The 20661-nt window shown below is 43.2% G+C and overlaps 1 protein-coding gene across 1 annotated transcript in view; it reads left to right on the top strand.

Annotated features, from left to right (window-relative positions):
- The window catches only part of LOC133378920 (uncharacterized), a 56388-nt gene that overhangs the window by 10467 nt on the left and 25260 nt on the right, over window positions 1-20661 (top strand). Inside the window, exons 7-14 of the mRNA XM_061613533.1 lie at window positions 100-181; window positions 1779-1835; window positions 10009-10157; window positions 10561-11052; window positions 11251-11368; window positions 11680-11759; window positions 13253-13379; window positions 15673-17216. Of these exons, the coding sequence (XP_061469517.1) occupies window positions 100-181; window positions 1779-1835; window positions 10009-10157; window positions 10561-11052; window positions 11251-11368; window positions 11680-11759; window positions 13253-13379; window positions 15673-17216 (2649 nt within the window). The remainder of the gene's footprint in view (window positions 1-99; window positions 182-1778; window positions 1836-10008; window positions 10158-10560; window positions 11053-11250; window positions 11369-11679; window positions 11760-13252; window positions 13380-15672; window positions 17217-20661) is intronic.

Raw genomic sequence — 20661 nt, 5'->3', positions numbered from 1 at the left:
TTAAAAAGGTGGAGACGCCTGCTATAGGTATTTCCAGACTGCAAAGAGAATAGAATTATTCTGATCCCCTTACTGCTTCTTCTTATATATTTATCTAAGGCTGTCATCATGCAGCATGACAATAGCCTTTCATGGTGGCTAGTGGGCTCAGCACAGCGGGTGAACAGGCAAGGCATGGCAGGTGAGTGAGGGGGCATGCAAGTGAGTGGGAGGTGGGAGAGCAAGTGGGGGTGGGCGTGAGTGAGTAAGAGGGTGGGCGAGTGAGTGAGCAAAGAGGGTGAGCAAAGAGGGTGAGCAAGTGAAGAGGGTAGGCAAGCAGGCATGAGGAGGGTGAGTAAGCAGAGTGGTTATGAGGTGGGCAACCACGTGAGAAGAGGAGGCATGGCAACCTATAAGGTGAAGAGGAGGAGGCTTGATTATTTGTAGAGGCAGGAGAAGGAGGCTTGGCCAGGTCTAAGGGGAGGGGAAATCTGGCAAGGCCTGGGGGCAGTGGTGGGTTGGGGATGACATTCCTAGGGTTAGGTGGCAGGGTAGGCGAGTGAAGTGAAATGAGCAGGGGTAGCAGCCCCTACTTATCAAACATTTTTAAATGTCCTCCAGTGAATGTCTCGGTGTAAGCAAAAGTGTATTTCCTTGCAATTGTGTTGGGGGGGGCATGGTGGATGTTCTCCATTAAGTGAATAATATTTACTTTTTTAGAAAGAAGTTAAGAAGAAAATGTGGATAAATGTAAATAGTACATATTGCAGTATCAAATATGCATGGTCAGTTAAATGAAGACGAATATTCATGTATTCAGATTTGCGTACTTATGAAAAAGGGAGTTGAAATATAAACCTTCTGCCTTTTACTAAAGAAATACTTCAGGTTGTAATTGACTCCCCCACCCCAGATCTGTAGTCTGTCATATATGTTCTTATCCCCAAATGTATCTTCTGCTTGTGTTCTTCAGTACACTTTTGATGCTTTATATATGATAAACAACAACTAATCATAATAATCCTGTGTTTGTTCTCTTTTCCTGATTTTCACAAAATCGTGTCGCTTGGCAGATGTTTTCCCCTGACCGTAGCTGGCGAGGAGGAATAAGCAGGTCTTCCTGTTCCCTGTGCACTAAAATCAAATTCTGTGCACACACAAAAAGCTATGTTTGTCCCAAAGGAGCACATTTTGCAGAAAGATCTTCCAAGTCATGGGGAGGGACAAGCCCTCCTCTCTGACCCCTGGAGTTCCCATTTCAACAAGCCTTTTAAGAAGAAACCTTATCCCTGTCTGCATCTCTGTTGGCATTGTTTTAAATATATATTTAAAGATCTTTTTGAAAAGATGTTTTAAAAATGTTTTAAATATGTTTTTAGTGTTTTATTGCTTGTTTGCTGCCCTGAAAGGGCAGGATAGTAAATTTAATAATAAACAAACAAATAAATAAAATTCAGCTATGGATTTCAGAGCCATTGTCCACCCCCTTTCAGACATTTGCTCCACATCAAGGGCTGGTAACTTGATGCTTTTGGGGGAAAAAAACCCTGGAAGTTGAGAGTCCCAGGAAATTCCATTTCCTTCACCCAGTACCAAGCTCTGTGCTCTTATTGTGCTCCCCTGGAGTTGCAGGGTCCGCCCGGCCCATGTTCCTAACCAGCCCTTCTGTGTGTGCCACTGAGTGAGCTGAAACATAATCTGCTCCCTGGGACTGGTTCTTTTCAGAGTGGCTGAAGCTTGTGAATTATTTTGAGAGGTCACCCAATGTCAGGAGCCTTCCCTTTTTCACTTGCCCCCAGAGTATCAAAGAACAGATGGATGGGTGAAAAGGTGCTGCATGGCCCAAGACCTTCAAGGTATGAGTTTGATGGTCCAGGTGCTCCCACAGGAAATCATTCAGTGGAGATTCCTCTTAATCAGTCAAGACCCATTATAGCGTAGTGCAGGGGTTCCAAAGCACTGTGGCCCACAAACCACCAGGGGCCCATGGGTTTTATTAAGGCGGTCCATAGCATGTCTGTGGATTTGCAGTTGAAGATGAGAGACAGCGCATCGATTGCATTAAATATCTATATTGATTTTTAATTGTTGTTCATTGTTTCTTTTATTTCTTATGTATTATATAAAAGAAGCAATGACAATACAATTAAAAACCATACAGCACCTAGCACAATGCATTACAGTTGCTATAACAGACAGAAAAAAATATTGTGCAATCTTCAAGTGGTCCATGGGGGGGGGGAGGAATTTGGGGACCACTAATGTATTTATTGCACTTGCCCTGTCTGAAGTCTGATGAGGCCTGAGGCTCTGTTTGGCCACAAGTCAACTGTAGATTTAGTCTCCCTTTTACAAAAAAAACACATTTTTTTTACTCACCATTTTTTATCTTTACCCCCCTGATCTTTCTACAGTGGCTGACAATATTCGACAACCCAGGTCAGGAAGGAAATACTGTTTCATCTTCCTGATGGAAATGAAAGCAATTCTATTAACATTCTGACAAACTCCCTGCTGTGGTCTCCCTATCTCCTTTGAAGTTGGGGGCAGAATCTTCAAAACTCCCTGCTTCAACAGAACACAGATAACGACACAGGGGAAATAATTCTGGGGTGGTAGAAACCAGGTCCAAAGCACAGAGCCGTGAACTACGGAGTGGGTGGATGGAACCATTCCAGCTCCTGTCACTTTACAGAAGAGGAGCAATGCTGGATGAGATCCAGGAAGTTCATCTGGTCTAGCATCCCATCCCCCCCCCCCGTGGAGGCCAACCAGCAGTTTCCTGGACACTCACAAGCCAGGCCTGTAGGCACTGCCATTTCCCGTACTGTTGCTCCTCTTCCCCCCTCCTCCCGTAAGTGGAATTCAGAGATACACTACCTCTAAGTATGGAGGTTCCATTAGTTGTCACAACTAGCATCTGTTGATGGATCCTGCCTCCTAGAATTGTCGAGGCCCATTTCAGAGTTGTTGAAGCCTGTGCCTGTCACCACATTTTGTGGTTGCGAATTCCATGTTAACTAGGCATGGTGTGAAGAAGTCAGTAACAGGCCTTCGTATCTTGGTTTATTGTCTCCCCTTCCTCCCCCCCTCCCACTCTGTTCCTCTGGACAGGACTTCCTTCTTCCACTTTGGTATGCTTTAATTTGGATTTCTGCACTGAGCAGGGGATTGGACTCAATGGCTTTCCAACTCTATGATTTGATGATTCCCTTTCAAAGCTCAGTTCCAAAAAGCCTTTCCTGGCCCGCCCAAAGATTCACCTTTCCTCCTGCAACATTTTCTGGCTCAATGGCTACTAGCCAAGATGCCTACGTTCTGCCCCTCCACTATCTGAATACCAAATCACATGAGGAGAGCGTTCCGCTGTTGCATTCAGGTCCTGTTTACAGGCTTCCCCTTGGGGCACCTGATTGGCCGCCGTGAGAACAGGATGCTGGATGATGATGGGCCATTGCCTCATCCAGGAGGGCTCTTCTTATATTTTTATGCCAACTTCCTTCTCCCATTCCAGACTTCCCCAATGTGGTGCCCTCTAGCCATTTTGGACTACAACAGCCCCAGGCACCATGGCCAACTGGAGGGCCCAGACTGTGGAAGGCTAAGCTATTAGTTCCTCAGTCCTGTTCCCTGTCTGATGTAAAAGTATCAGCATGCAAGGTGAGAGATTTATGAATTGCATTAAAGGAATGACCTTGCAGGTGATCACAAGGAGCCCACAACTTTCAGACACCCCAAGAGAAGACAAGAGTTACATAGAGAACATAATGAGTGGGGGAGAAATTTTAAGGGTGGTCTGCCATGCTAGTCCCCCCCCCCATCCTACAAGCCTCTGTCCTGGAAGTGGATTTGTGCAAGTGCCCAGCAGTGGGGGGAAGGGGGAATGATTCAGTCAGGCCACAGAAGTGTTAAAAAGGAGGAGAGGTTGGGACAGGACAGAGCCAAAGCAGCACAGTTGAGGAATCTCAGTTAGCTTGCAGGCCCCTCTGAAGCAGAGGCTGGTCACTGCTAGAAACAGGAGGCTCTTGGTCTGGCAAGACAGCGCTTAGCTGTAGGAGACATGGACCCTCCATGCGCAGGGGAAGTATACCTTGTCAAAGACTGTCCCCCTGGGGTCCCTTGACCTCAGCACCCTAAGGGGGTTCTTTGCTTCTGATAACAGTCCCAATTCCCTTGGGTCACTGCTTCCCAGGCAAACTCTCCCAAGATTAGTTTTACGGTAGAACTGCCACCACCCCTTTTCTAGCTCCCTACTCTGAAGAAGGGAACCTCAGAGTGCTAACGGAGATCCTAGAGCAGACCTATTTATTTATTTATTTATTAAATTTCTATACCGCCCCATAACTGAAGGTCTCTGGGTGGTTTACAACATAAAAATCAATATACAATATATAATATACAATTCATATTTGGTACAATTAAAAGGAAAATACATCACATTTTAAATAAACATAAGTAAACAATAAATCTCAACAATGTACATAACAGAATAAATAAAACAAACCGAACATAACATATTGTTACACCCTCTGCTCTAGGGCATTAACCCACACTAATCAACAGTAGTCAGTAGCGTCCATTAATCAAGGCCTGAATTTAGAGTCATGAGCCCCAAGCAATACACACCATTAATAAAAGGGTAGTTTATTTAAAAGAAAAGAAAGGTACATACAAAAATCTGTTTCCTTAAAAGCTAATAGCCCTCAACCCGGCTAACAAGAAACACATTGGCATAACAATAGTGAGAGATTCAAACAGACAAAAGAAACAACAAACCTCTGCATAACCTAGCTAGGTCACTTACTTCAGTAATGCTTGGTTCCCAAACAGCATCGTCAGGCAGGTCCACGTAGTTGGAACTAGGAAACGGGAATGGGAACAAGTACCTGAAGGATCACCCTTCATTTTTATAGGATTTAGCTGGCAACAGGGAGGGGGGCCAATTAGCCATCTTAGGTGCCCCTTCTGTGATCAGCTTCTTTGAAGATAAGGGGAGCTAGACTAGGGTTGCCATATTGCCCAGTTAGCCGGGTTTTACCCAGATTCTATGCATGCCACCCGGCGCCCGGCTAGCCCTTTAGGTGGCCCGGATTCTCAGCTTTAATTAAAAAAAAAATTAAGTTTCTAGGTGGTCTGGTTCTCGAGATAACGTCAGCCCCCCCCCACTGTTAAATCTTTCTTTAAACAGTACTGTATAGCACTTCCTAGCTTTAACCCCGCCCGTTCAGGATTGCAGCCAATCAGGGATTGTGTTTCAGTTTCATTGACCTTAGGCAGTGTCTAGAAAACAAAATGGTGGTTTCACCCCGTTTATCTGAAAATCTCATAAATTGGGTAAGTATATACATTTCAGGTTTTTTTCCTCTTGTGTGCAGGAGTCAGATCTTGGGCAGTGTTTTGAAAACCTTCCCAATGCTTGCTTTTTGTAAAAGCAATGCTAATCCCATATGCCCAGAGTAAATCCCATTGAATTCAATAGGACTTACTTTTGAGTAGACATGGTTATGAATGTGCTGAAAATCAATGGGACTTTGGAGTGAATGTAAAAAAGAATTGTGTTTGTGCCCTCCAGTCCTATTTTAAAGCAAGTAGGCAGGGCTTACTTAGGTATTACAGTTTTTATTCTGTAGGAAAGTAATACTGATTTTTTAAAAACTAATACTGATTTTTCTGCAATGACCAACTGGTTTGACAATAAACTATTATATGGGCTGTATGTATTTATACATCTGCAGTGTGTGCGTGTGCGTGTGCGTGTATGGAGTCTTTCCAACACCCCTGTGAGGTAGGGTTGGAAAGCAAGGCAGCTCACAACAAGAAATAAAGCCATTTAAAATCCAATGACCATAAAAACAAGTATAAACAGTTGCAAAACAGCGTAAAGTGGCATGATTCGGAATTTTGGGATGTGTGAATGAAGTTGCTTATCATTTGAAGTTGCATTTCTGTCCCTGTTTGAGTAAGCCCCACTGAATACCCTGGGACTTGCTTCTGAATAAATAAACCTAGGTTTGCACTATAAATATCTTTACAGTTTGTGTAAATAATAAATATATTTGATAGTCATGCTTTTATATAAATATTTCTTCATTTATCATATTTTTGGTTGTGAGACGCTTAGTTTTCTGCCTTACTCATAGGAATCTTGTTGTGGTTGGTATGGTATTACATTTAGGAAAGTGTTACTGCCTTTTGTGTTGTTTTTTTCCTATTTGCATTTCACTTATCTTTAACCTCACTCCGTTACAGCCATAGAAGCAACAGCAGCATATGCAAGATAATTAACTCCCATTAGTGATAAGAACAAGAATTTATAATTATTATTTCAATTAAAACAAGAGGCTTATCAATACTTTGAAGAGGACCAGATATTTATTTTCTTTCTGAGCCCAGGACTGGGTATTTCATGATGCCCGGGGGGGGGGGGGAAGCAGGAGAGTAGTCGATAAGAAAGACATCCTGGCATTGGTAATCTAATTAGCAAGGTATGTGTGGGGTTGTTGCACACTTCCAGGCCCAGTTTCATTTTGAGTATGGAGGTGGAACCTGTGTAGATGTGGTTGATCAAAGGGAGAAGAAATTTTGAGTTAAGCAAAGCTCTGCTTTTATAAAACCTAAGAAACATACAGATACTTTGAATGTCTGAGTGCCTGTGTGATGTTCCTATATTAATGTATATATGGTAAGTGTTGGTTGTTTAGAAGATACATGGTAAGTGGAGTGAAAGAGGAGGGGGAGTGAATGGGCAGTAGAATGAACGTATAAAAGGAAGAGAGACAGTGGAATCTGGGAGGTGGTGGTGGTGGATGAGGTGAACTGAGTGGGTTGCTTGGTGGGGTTTAGAGAGTTGTTTGCCAGGAGAGAGTGGAGAAGGAGGGGGGTGGAGTTCGGATTAGTATTGAGTAAAACCATATGCTTATGTGCCTTAAGAAGAAATCTTGTTAATCTTGTTAGCTTTGTTATCTTTAATAAAGACTTAATTTGGTTTACCAAAGGCCTGATCCTTGGCTGGGGTTTCACAGACCAGAAGGGAGGGTAAGGTAATGACCAAGGCTGAAGGGGAACTGTAACAAATGGTGGCAGCGGTGAAGAGAATAACAATACCAGTATTCAGAGTCTCTGGGAATACCAGTATTAGGACGTGACTGGTGGTTGCCTAGCAGGGGGATCTGTTGAGATCTGTGCTAGAGCGGGGAGAGAAACAATAAAATAAAGGACAGTCCGGACTGGTGGAGTCCCTGGTGGTGCCTAGTGACAGGCAGTAGCCACGCGCAGGTAGGAACCTGACAGGGAGAGCCAGGGAGGGGTGTCACAGCCTGCACCAGTGGAATACTGGAGGAACTTGTAAAGCTTGCTGCAACAGTATTTACAACTGAGCATGTGGTGTGAAAGACTCCTTTTCCTAACATTTTGGCTTCTTGTTTTTCTCCACCCACCACATCTTTGAAATATATCGTATATGGTTAACCGAACTGTTGCCCTGACTTACTTTATGTTTGTTGCTATTTTGTGTTTTTATTATGTTTTTATATTGATTGTGTATTTTTATTGTTTTTATTATATTTGTAAGCTGTGCTGAGCTCTGTTTTTAACAGCAAAAGGGCAGGATATAAATTCTCTTAATCAATCAATAAATACTCCATAGTGTTGGAAACTAGAGTCTAGGCATTTAAGGCTAAAAATGTTGCTTTTAAAAAAAAGATTTCTCACATCTTTCCCCAGTTTTTGGTGGTAATTCCTAGGCACAAAAACAAAACGACTGGACAATCCAAGTATTAACATGCAAATATTTGCATAATATGCAAATACTTTGCATAATATGCAAATTAACCTGCCCGGATTTGTGGAACTGGAATATGGCAACCCTAAGCTAGACAGTCCCACCCAGTGGTCCTGATCTGCAATACCCACTCTCCCTGACTTTGATCTCAGGAAGCAGATAAGAGATAACAGATAAGGTTCAGTTGCATCTTCTTGACATTTGCAAATTGCCTGTCTGGCACTGAAGCCTTGGACTTCTCCAGCAGAGTGTCCCAGGTATCAGCAAGCTCCCAGAATTCCCTCTGGATGAACCATTTTAGCTTGACCAACTTTAACTCAAAGTTAGCTATTCTTGACATACCTGATCTCAGATGCTGCAAAGCAACGTGCACGCATTCAGAGCTTGGAAAAGTTACTTTTTTTGAACTACAACTCCCATCAACCCCAGCCAGCATGGCCACTGGATTGGGCTGATGGGAGTTGTAGTTCAAAAAAAGTAACTTTTCTAAGCTCTGCATACTGTGTGTCTCATGCATGCAGAGGAGTGACCAGGATGTGCATGACATCTCTCAAATCTGTCTGGGTGGCACGAATTAAAGTATATTTACTGTATATTTCCTCCTTCATATATGTATCATTGACTGAACACTTCTATGCACTTCTACATGCCATTTATTATTGATACTGCTATTGGAATATTTCTATATGCTTCTGCACTGCTTTGCATTTGCTATAAATATTATGTTATTCTATCATTGTATTCACGTTTATAATTGTATCTTTAATATATATATAAGAAATTTTAGTATTGAAAATGTCAGAAATACGGTGTTTGAGATAAGCCAGGAATGTTTATAACTTTCTCCATCTTGTTTCTAAAACAAAGTGCAGTGTCTGTTGTTAAATTGCTTGTATGTACTACGGAGCCAGCTAGTTACCCAAGGCCACCGATGACAGCATGGTCTATGTTATGACAACATGTAGAGGATGTGTGGGTGTGAATTAATTTCTCTTTCTGGGTCTATGAGGGTTTCAGAATAACGATCGTCTTGAAGGAATAAAATTACTGCTGGGCTCGAAGGAGCGGGGGAGTCCCTCAATCATGAAAATATATGATATGGGGTATCCCGAAGCTTATTTTGGAGTTAAGAACACAAGAAGCGCCTGCCGGATCAGGCCAGTGGCCCACCTAGTCCAGCATCCTGTCCTCACAGTGGCCAACCAGATGACCTGAGCTCAACAGTGCTCTCCCCTCTTGCAGCTTCCGGCAACTGGTATTCGGAAGCACACTGCTTCTGATTGTGGAAACCGAGCATGGCCATCATGGCTAGTAGTAGCCATTGATAGCCTTTTCCTTTTCCTCCACGAATTTGTCTCATCCTCTTGTAAATCCATCCAAGTTAAGGGACAAATGAACTTTTCTCTCTCTCTCTTTTTTTTTTTTTTGCTGTTTCAGACTTTCAAGCAAAGAACTGGGAACTATTAACCAATATCAGCATCAACGGGGCAACGCCAGCTTTTTGGAGGAGGGGGCAATGCTGGCTGCTTGGCCTTGGGAGGGTTAAACAGAGCGAGCTGGATTCCTAGAGAGGAAGGGAATTGGAGGGGGGGGGAGAGGGGATTCTTCTCTATAGCAACTGCAAGCCTGAAAGCCGCTTCCTGCCCAGCCTTCTTTACTGGGGGAGGGGGCGTGGACGGACTTGTTTGTTTTCTTGCAAGGGCTGCGTTGGTGTTTTCCTTCTGGGATCAGGTGAGCCCCTCGTGGTGGTTTTGAATGGAGTCCCAAGGATGCAGCAGGGGAGGTGCCTGGGAAAGCGAGGAGGGGGTGGGAGGGAAGGCCATCTTAAAAATGGGGAGAAGGGGGCAGATCTTCTGAATGGGCAAGTGAAGGGTCCCATCAATGGGGCAGCTGTTAATTTGGAGATCCGATGAAGGCCCGCGCCTCCCATGCCAAGTCCTGGCTAATGCACTAATTGGGTCCTTCAATTGGGGGTGAGTGGGTGGGGGGTGTCCAGAGGTGCTGATTGGGAAGGCGGAGGAGCCCGTTAATCCGGTGCTGGTCTCCCCCACCCCCAACATTTTATTTAATTAATTAATTAATTAATTGATATCCTGCCCTTCCTCCTAGTAGGAGCCCAGGGCGGCGAAATTCCAAATGTTGCCCTCTGGTGCATTTTTCCATTTGGCCAAGCCCTGATCAGAATAAGGAGTTTTTTTTCAAGCAGGGCCTGAAAACGTTGGGAAGTAGGTGCAAAACATTCTAAAAAGGCAGGAAAGGGAGCAGGGAGGAAAGGAAGAGAGAACATACCTCCACAGAGCACAGATCGTGGATCTCAGTTTCTGCGGGACTCAAAGCTTGTGGGCTCCTCGGAAGGAGAGGCCGAGCACTGCTGGGAACAGGAGGCCGCCCTGTGTGGGTGAGTCTTTACTCTTGCCCCCCGCAAAGCAGCTCTTGCTTGTAAGAGGAGTGGAACCTCTATCTGTAGAGGAACTGTACCAGATATCAGGGGCAGCAGAGAAATGTCATGATGTTTTTGCATTGAATATTTAAAATTAAATAAAGGGGGTGGGAGTTACGTTTTAGCCAGAAATATTTGTTTTATGCATAAGTGAGGTTCTAGATTAATAAACGTTCCTCACATGAAGGAACTCCCCCTTCCACAAGTCCCTCATTTCATTTTTGTGTCATAGCATTCATCTGCCTTTCTTTCTAGGGAATGATCTGGTGGCTACCCAGATTCATCCACATTTGCTCAGGGAAAATCTTCTTGTTCTGACAGAATAATAATTTACTCAGAGAACAATGTCTTAGCTTTGTAGGACGTAATAGCGCCTCCAGGTAGGGCAGCCTTTGGCAGAAGAGGGAGGAAGAGGTGCTTGGGTCCAGTTGGAAGCTTCCTTGGAGCACTGAAGATGGAAGAGGAGAACTCAGCTGGCCCTGAAGCAAGAAGAGACCCTGATACCATCAAGACTGGGAGCCCTGGGGAATTCTGGGAAAGAGCCATGCCAAAGATCTTGGCAGAGGACACCCGCAACCAGCATTTCGGGCAGATCCGCTACCAGGAGGCCAAGGGCCCCCAAGACGTTTGTGACCAGCTCCACAACCTCTGTCGGCAGTGGCTGAAGTCAGAGCCACACACAAAGAATCAGATTCTGGACATGGTGATCCTAAAGAAGTTCTTGACTGTCCTTCCACCAGAGATAGAGAGCTGGGTCAGAGAATGTGGAGCGGAGAGCAGTTCCCAGGCTGTGGCCCTGGCCAAAGGCTTCCTCCTGAGTCAGGTCGAGGACAAGAAGCAGGCAGAGCAGCAGGTGAGAGAGAGTTTCATCTTGGTTGTTCCAAGTGGCCCAGAATGCAAGGGAGGGTATCCTAAAACTCTCTAATTATTGGCCATCCTTTTCTGAAAGTCCTACATAGAAGGATGTCGCAAACCACAGAGGTCTTAACCGTTGCCATGCCTTTTCTTATCCTTCTCATTTCCCTCTCTTGGATTTTCATTGCTGTTTCAGGGTCTGTTTACAGAAGCGGCCACTGGTTTTCCTGAGGCAGAGAAAGTTCTGTTGGACACCAGGGAGGGTCCCCTGCCAAGTAGTGTCCAGGAGGGTGACAGAGGTGACCCATCGATTGGTAAGAATGGATAAGGCTAGAAATTAATGGGATTCTTTTATGTCCTCCTGAGTCTTGGGGCGGGGGAAGATGCTTGTCTCCAGCCCTTTCTATAGTTCCGAGACGAGTTTATTTTCAATGGTTGAGTACCTAAACCATTACTTGGATTCCTGGCCCAGAGCCCAAAAGGGGAAAGATTCACAGAAGTGAAATATAAAATGTGTAGGAATGTCCAAAATACATATTGCAGTGTCTGTGTGCATGCAGTCAATGTGTCACTTAACCTCTGAGACAAGCGTGTGCTGATGGCTTCCCAACCTTTGTCTCTCAAGGAGATGCAATGATGCCAGCAAGACCTATTCAGCCATCTCTTTATTGTGGAGGGGAAGCAGCTGCTGTGGCACCAGATCAGGTAGGGGGAAGGATCACTGGGGAGAGAGGCTGGGGGCAACCCGGGTGCCTCTATCCCCTGCTCACTTCCCGGGGCCTGAACAAATTTATTTCCTTCTTTGCTTTTGCCAAGACTGTTCCTAGGAAGCCTGTAAAAGCCACATCCTTGAGATTCCGGGGATTGAACCTAGGACCTTCTGCATTCAAGACAGATGCTCTACCAGTGAGCTACAGCCCATGCCATATATAAACAAAAATTAAAAGCAGTGTAGTAGGCCCCTTTAAATAATATATGTATTGTATAAGTCTACATAGTTAGAGTGTTTTGCCCCCTTCAGAGTTGAAATAAAAGACTTTGAAAAGACAAGTGTTCCTGTACCCATTCTCCCCCTCCACAAAGTCTGGGCATACAGCCAAGGTGTAGCTCTTAAATCAGCAAGTCTGAGCTTGATTGTAAACGCCTGATGAGGCTGGGAGAATACCTTATTAAGTTTCTCCAGATGGCCAGTGGTAATCTTACCTCAGATTTGATTCAGATCTGTGAGAAATGTCTGTGAGAATGGAAAGGTGGTTGTCTATGAGAACATCTGAGAAATGTCTGTGAGGACAGAAAGGTGATGCAGTTCCTGATTAGGTGATCTAGATGAGAGACTATAAAAGAGAGATCTCCCCTGCAGTTTGTTATCGTTCATTATGGATTGAGCTGATGCTACTACCAGTTTGCTTAATTGCTAAGGCTTTTTCCAAGGGTTAACTGAGCCCGCATGAGTGAGATTTAAATTGTCATTCTTTTCTGTTTCTGTGTTAAGATATCTAGCCTGTATAAGCATATTATGAGATATTCTTAAAGCATATATTGTATTAATAACTTTTGGTTTTGTGTTGTGTTACTAATCCTGACATTAATTTACTGGCTATGCCCAGTGTGTATGCTCATATATATTCATATAGAAATGTGTAGTCAACAAAAAGCATGACTTCCTTCCACTGTGGAACTCTGTTCTTTTTTACTCTGATTTATCCCTAGTCCTGAGATAAGTCTCTGGTGAGAGTTTCCTCTTTAAGTCTGCATGTTCAGATTTACTTTTGGGGCAATGGCACAAGCCCAGGTGAGTGCAGTTGCTACATACAAGGACTCTGAACAGCTCTAGGCTTAAGGGAAAAGTGAAGAATCCTTGAATCTGTGTGTGGGCACATAAGAGGTGAAACAATGACAATACAAAATCCATAAAATGCTCATTTATCAACATGTTGATAAGGACGGAGTCCTACCCACCACACCAGGAAATGAGCACCAACATAGCAGGAATTTTGCACTAGCTGTAGTTTCCAAACTGTCTTCAAGTGCAGCCCCACATATAATGCACTGGAGTAATCTAATCTAGAGGTTACAAGAGTATGGAGAACTGAAGTTAGGTTATCCCAGCCATCTTTCCTTTATGAGTCTTTTGAATTTTGGTAGTAATTAATGTTCATGTTATCTGTAAAAAAGGCAAATATTTTATTTTATTTCAGGGTCTAGTGTCCTTTGAGGATGTGGCTGTATATTTCTCGGAAGAGGAGTGGGCTCTGCTGGATCCAGACCAGAAAGTGCTGCACAGCGAAGTCATGGAGGAGAATTATCAGCTTGTTGCCTCTCTTAGTAAGGCTCTCTATTTCCCTGTATATTATATTCATTTAGAAGTTATGTATAATTTTAGCATTTTTTGTAGATTTCCAATATTCCAGCCCCTCAAGTCCCCTTGGTCCAGTCTCACTGGATTTGTATATTTTTTATTGATTAAAACATTTATATCCTGCAAGGGAGTTAACAACCCTCAACATAAAACATTAAACCCACAGGATAATCAAACTAAAAATGTAACAATAACCAACAGCTGTTCCCAGCTGCTATCAAAGTATGAGATTGCCCAGAAAGTGGGTGGTGGTGGTGGATGTTTATTTTCAGATAAAGATTTTGTGTGCATGTGAGATTGTGGGTGCTACAACTGCATCAAAGCATCTGTCCTCCTGGTAAAAGAGGCAAAGGGGCATGTTGGCCCAAAATTATAAAGCACGTATACATTGAGGACAGTGAGGTCCTGCTACAACAAGGTGGAGAAAAGATCTTGGCTTTATTATCTCTGACTAAAATGGTTTGGAGACTAATAAAAACCCACTGAGTCTTATCAGTACAGTAGGGCCCCGCATTACGGTGTTCCGCTGATGCAGCAGCTTTCAAGCAGGGGAAATTCCCCGTTTTAAAGCCGATTTTGCAGTTTTGGCATCATTTTTTTGTGCTGCGGCCCATTATAGTCTGTGGGGCCCCACTTTATGGCGATTTCCGCTTTACGGCGGGGGCCTGGTCCCTAACCTGCCGTATTAGCAGGGCCCTACTGTACAAGGAGCTGAGTACACATTATTATTATTATGGCGGCGTCTAACACCAGCCAGGGTTAATAAAATGAGTTCAGATATGCTGTTGGAAGTGTTCAGCCTCAAATGCACATTTTCTTCATATACGATGGAAGTGTCAGATGTCACATAAGTTTTGGAGGGAAATAATACCTCTCATGATGGAAATTAAGAACATAAGTAGAGTCTGCTGGATCAGGCCAGTAGCCCATTTAGTTCAGTTTGCTGTTCTCACAGTGGGCAACCAGAAGCCCCAATGGGAAACCCGCAATCAGGACCTGCGCACAAGCACTCTCCCTGCCTGCCATTTCCATCAGCTGGTATTCAGAAGCATCCGACAGTGGAGGCAGAACAAAGCCTTTATGGCTAGGCACCATCAATAGCCTTACCCTCTATGGGGATTACACCAGGACTTAGTCCAATGTTGGTTTTGTTTAACTGGCTAGAGGAGGATATTCCAAAAGAAATGGAATCCTTGATGATAACCATGTTAATAGCAGCAAAAATTCTGCAGGCACACAAGTGGGAAAGGGAACAAGTTTCATCTATATGGTAATGACTGATGTCACGTCTGAAGTGGCAGAAATTGATAAATTAATATTTGAATATTAGGCAGGCACCATCTCTGGTATCTTTTCGGAGCCTTTTGAAGACTTTCCTCTTTCAACAAGCCTTTTAGGTTGAGACCTATCCCAGTCTGCATCTGTGTTAGAATTGCTTGTTAATATGGGTTTTTTAAATAATGTTTTTAACCCTTTTTAAAAAAATGTTTTTAACGCTGTTTTGTTTTAATGTATTTTAGGATCTGTTTTATGATGTTTTAAAGGTTTTTAGCACTTTGTTTGCCACCCTGGGCTCCTGCTGGGAGGAAGGGCGGGATACTAACTAAATAATAAATAAATAGAGTAAATAAATAAATAAACTGACCAGATTTGTGGGAGAAATAGTAGTTCTTAGTATTTCATGTTTTGGAGAGATGGACATGGTTTTGCTAATTGGAATGTAAACTAGGGAAACGTAAGGCCTGATAGCATTTTGTTTTTGTAAATAATGAAATGTCCCTAGCTTCTGTTTTGTAATTATCGTTTATCATTTTTAAAAAATCAGATACTGCTACCCCTCTATTTTTCAACGAATTACGCATTACGTGTAACCCAATCTGAGGTCTCTCATTTTTCTTTTTATCATACTAACATCCTTCCATCACTCCTTAACAGCTCAGAAGATAGTGCATGTGATTGTTTTGTTTCCCTGCACAAAGCCCTGTGAGGTAGACTAGGCTGAGAGAGAGTGTGATTGGCTCAGGTTTACCAAATGAACTTCAGGTCTGAGCTGGGAACCAAAACTGCATCTCTATGGTCCAAATCCAACATTCTGTAGCATGCCAGCTGTCAGTTAATGCCAGTCAGCAGAGGCAGTAAGTGTATGGTAAGATCTCTAAGTCTTTCAGTTCTTTTATCTGTAGCATTGATTGAATTGTTCTGTGATTTGAGACTCCATTTCTCCCCAAGGCTCTAATCAATTTTTTGACTTCATTTCAGAAGGTGATGAATGGGAAGCCAAGAATAACAGAGAATTATGTTACTTGTCCCTGGAAAGAGACAGAGGTAAAAAGAGTAAACATCAGAGAAGGAAAACTGAAGCAAATCAGAGCATGTGGAATACATGCTCTGCTTCTCGGAACAGTAACTACAAGGAAATTGCAATCAAAGAACAAAAGGATAAAAGAAAGGGAACAAGTAAATGGTGTATTTATTGGGAAAGTTACAGTTATGACTCAGAATGTAAAGCTGTTTGCAAAATCGATACAGGGGAGAAACCATATCAGTGCTTGGCGTGTGGGAAGAGCTTTAGTCAGAAAAAAATTCTCACTGCTCATCAAAAAACTCACACAGGGGAGAAACCGTATAAATGCTTAGAATGTGGAAAGAGCTTCAGCTGGAAGCAAAGTCTCACTGATCATCAAAGAATTCACACTGGGGAGAAACCATATAAATGCTCAGAATGTGGAAAGAGTTTCAGTTCGAGTTCCCATCTCACTTACCATCGCAGAATACACTTTGGGGAGAAGCCATATAAATGCTTGGAGTGTGGAAAAAGCTTCACACAGAAGATACATCTCACTTACCATCAAAGAAATCACACAGGGGAGAAACCATATAAATGTTTGAAGTGTGGAAAGAGCTTTAGTGAGAAAAAAATTCTCACTGATCATCAAAAAACTCACACAGGGGAGAAACCCTATAAATGCCTGGAATGTGGAAAGAGCTTTAGTCAGAAAAAAACTCTCACTGATCATCAAAAAACTCACACAGGGGAGAAACCATATAAATGCTTGGAGTGCGGAAAGTGCTTTACACAGAAGATAAATCTCACTTCTCATCAAAGAATTCACACAGGGGAGAAACCATATAAATGCTTGGAATGTGGAAAGTGCTTTACACAGAAGATAAATCTCACTTTTCATCAAAGAAATCACACAGGGGAGAAACCATATCAGTGCTTGGAGTGTGGTAAGAGCTTTAGTCAGAAAAAAACTCTCACTGCTCATCAAAAAACCCACACAGGGGAGAAACCATATAAATGCTTGGAATGTGAAAAGAGCTTCATGCAGAAGATACATCTCACTTATCATCAAAGAAATCACACAGGGGAGAAACCATATCAGTGCTTGGAGTGTGGAAACCGCTTCACACAGAAGATACATCTCACTTATCATCAGAGAAATCACACCGGGGAAAAGCCATATCAGTGCTTGGAGTGTGGAAAGAGCTATAGTCAGAAAAAAATTCTCACTTACCATCAAAGAAATCACACAGGGGAGAAACCATATAAATGCTTAGAATGTGGAAAAAGCTTCAGTTGGAAGCAAAGTCTCACTGATCATCAAAGAATTCACACAGGTGAGAAACCCTATAAATGCTTGGACTGTGGAAAGAGCTTTGGTACAAGCTCCCATCTCACTTCTCATCGCAGAATTCACACCGGGGAGAAACCATATAAATGTTTAGAGTGTGGTAAGAGATTCACACAGAAGATACATCTCACTTATCATCAAAAAACTCACATGGAGAAACCATATAAATGAATGAAGTGTGGATGGAGCTTTAGTGAGAAAAAAAATTCTCACTGATCATAGTAAAACTCACAAACGGGAGAAACTATATAAATACCTGGAGTGTGTAAAGCGCTTCACACAGAATATAAATAACACTTGTCATCCAAGAATTAGTTTCCAGGGTCAATTCAAAAGTGCTGGTTTTGACCTAAAAGGCCTTATGTGTCTCAGGACCTCAAGAACCGCTTCTCCCTGTATGAGCCGACCAGGACCCTGCATTTTGTCATCAGAGGCCCTTCTTGTTGTGCCCCCTCCATGGGATGCTCAGAGGGTGACAACACAAGAATGGGCCTTTTCAGTGGTGGCCCCCCAGCTATTCTTTACCCATCTTTAGATGCCAGGCAAAGACCTTCCTCTTCACGCAGGCCTTTGGCCCTTGATGTGTGGTGTTGCAGTTATTCTGTTGTGTATTTGAGGGGTTTTAAAGTTTGTATTGACTATTATGTACGTCCTGTGCTTTCTTTATTAATAAATAAGGTGCTGGTTCTCATACCTTGATAAGTGCTTTGGACGCCAGCAAAAAATGATTGCAGTGGGCAGCCAAAAAAGAAGCGCCAGTACTCCATATCAGTGAGTACCATCTCAAAAAAACAAAACCCTGTGTATGTCTTTGTCTTGCTTCTAATGTATTGATGAGTTTTAGATTTTATTGATTGTGTGTGTTTTTATCCAGTTTTTAAATGTAAGTTGCTTTGGGTTACTAAGCATCTGATAAATGATAATAAAGTAATAAAAAGAATTTGCACAGTGGAGAAACCATATGAATGCTTGGAATGTGTAAAGGACTTCACAAACAGTTCTAACCTTTCTTCACACCAAAAAAATCATACAGGGGAGAATATTAATAAAGCCAGCTAAATAGTGAGAGTTCTTGAAGTGTGGAAAGAGCTTAATGCAGAAGATACAGTAATCATCAAAGAATTCACACAGGAGAAACCACATAAATGCTCCGAGTGTGGAAAATGCTTCAGTCAGAGTTTTAGCCTTACTTCCCATTAAAGGATTACCACAGGGGAGAAACCCTATCAATGCTTGGAAGGTGGAATGAGCTTTCGTCACCATTCTTGCCTTCTCATCTCAGAATTCACATGGCTTAGAAATCATAGATGTGCTTGGCATGTGGAGGGAGATTCTATCACAATATACCTCGCATTTTGCAGTGGAGAACTCACCCAGGACAAGGTTCCATATTCCCCGCCCCCCCCCCCCTTATTCAAATATTGCCTAAACGTTTGAAAGGGTTGGTTCTGGTCACACTCATTGCAGCAGTTGTTTGCAGGGAGCGATGGTGGTGGAAGTACAGGATCCTTCTTCCTTTCCCTCTGTGACACATTTGCTACTCATCCAATTGCCACCACTCAGCCTGGAGATGTTTGCTGATGAAGAAGACTCCTTGCTGTTTTCAAGATTACAGTAACTCTATGAGCTAATTGATACAGGGAGGTGGTTCTAACCAGGAGCAGTAAAGCTTGAATCTTCATAGATGACCACAGTGGAGTAGCTGAGGAGGTGGTTTTGAAATCACTGGAAATCCAGGAATAAGGGTCAAACAAATATGAATTGGGGGAGGGGGAGTGTACAGGTAGATTTTTTCCTCTTGTGTTTCTGCATTGAAAATCTCTCTGATTAATATTCCATTTATTTTTATGAAAGGGTTAAGAACAAGAAATGCATAGCTGTAAAAACATAGTACAACACTGAAGCCATAGGAGTCCCTTTGATTTAGGGCCGTTCAAAGTAGAGACCACATTGATGCCATATATTTATTCAGTCATGCCTCCCCCCGAAGACTCCTGTGAACTGTAGTTTGTGAAGGGTACGGAGAGTTGTTAGAAGACCTCCTATTCCCCTCACAGAGCTACAATTCCCAGAGTTCCCTGGGAAGAGGGATTGACTGATAAACCACTCGGGATTGCTAGGGTGTAGGGGACAAGAAGTGCAAGTGGAGGAATAGTGGAATAAATGTATGGTGTGAATGTGGCCCTATCTTATCACTGAAGCGTCCAATACTTGGGCTTGCAATTAAAAGCCCACCCCACAGACCTGCGTCCGCTGTTTAAGCGAGACACTTGAACAGTGTCAAGAGGCAAGAGAAAGACAGAAGGGGGGAGACAAAAAAAGGAGGGGGCAGGAAAGACCCCCAAAAGAGTCCAGCTGGTAGATATTTGTTATGTGTGTGTGTGTGGGGGGGAACAAAGCTTACAGACTCCTCCAAAGTAGATGCTGGTCACTGCTGGGGAGAGGATGCTATCTTGTGTGAACCGCTGGTCTTACTCCTAACCTACCTCACAGGGTTGTTGTGAGGATAAAATGGAGAGAGGGGGCAGAACTATGTATGCCACCTTGAGCTGCTTGGAGGAAAGGTATAATAATAATACTTTGTTACATAACATAATACATTATTAGACCAGTAGACTAGCAGCAGAGGAAGTAAATGATTCATGGCGTATCACTGAACAATTGTCATGCAAGACGTGTGGGGTGGATTTTAAGTGCTTCTGGGTTGCAAACCTAATACATGCTTCATTTATCATTGTTAAAGGTTTAGGAAGGAAAGAAGACAATCTGCATTTCAATACTGAAAAGAAATGTGCTACTGGAAAACCAAAGACAGATGCTGCCCAGGGTGGCACTTGAAAAGCAGGATAGAAAGCGAATGTGTGTGCATATATACATTCATACATATGTAAATTTTTAAAAAGTACAAAACGATGTTTCTGGATGCGTACACATGAACCGACTTGTAGTTTTTCTCAGTCTGGAATCGTTTGTGCTCGTCCTCACCATGCTTTCAAACTAGATCGATTCTATATCCTCCTGTCCACAAAGGTGTAGTTGGTTCCTTTAGGGGAAGGGCTACAGCTCACAGGTAGAGCATCTGCTTGGCATGCAGAAGGTCCCTGGCTCAATCCTCCTGGCATCTCCAGGAAGGGCTTGGAATGTCCTGTGTGAAACCCTGGAGAGCCCCTGCCAGTCAGTGTAGGCAATACTGAGTGAGAAGGGCCAATGGTCTGACTCAGTGAAGGCAGCATCCTGTGTTCCTGTGCATTTGAAAACCTTCCCTTTGATCAGAGTATTCACTCCTTTTCCTGCCTGCACATGCCCCAGGTGAATGAAAAAGGAAGTGGTGATTGCAGCCTTAGAATCATAGAATAGTAGAGTTGGAAGGGGCCTATAAGGCCATCAAGTCCAACCCCCTGCTCAATGCAGGAATCCAAATCAAAGCATTCCCGACAGATGGCTGTCCAGCTGCCTCTTGAATGCCTCCAGTGTCAGAGAGCCCACTACCTCTCTAGGTAATTGGTTCCACTGTCGTATAGCTCTAACAGGAAGTGTTTCCTGATGTTCAGTTGAAATCTGGCTTCCTGCAACTTGAGCCCATTATTCCATGTCCTGCACTCTGGGACGATCG

The sequence above is a fragment of the Rhineura floridana genome, chromosome 3, assembly GCF_030035675.1.
Source record: "Rhineura floridana isolate rRhiFlo1 chromosome 3, rRhiFlo1.hap2, whole genome shotgun sequence".
In the NCBI taxonomy this organism is placed as follows: Eukaryota; Metazoa; Chordata; class Lepidosauria; order Squamata; family Rhineuridae; genus Rhineura; species Rhineura floridana.
The sequence above is the reverse complement of the archived record's forward strand: the minus strand, read 5'-3'. Positions and strand labels throughout refer to the sequence as shown.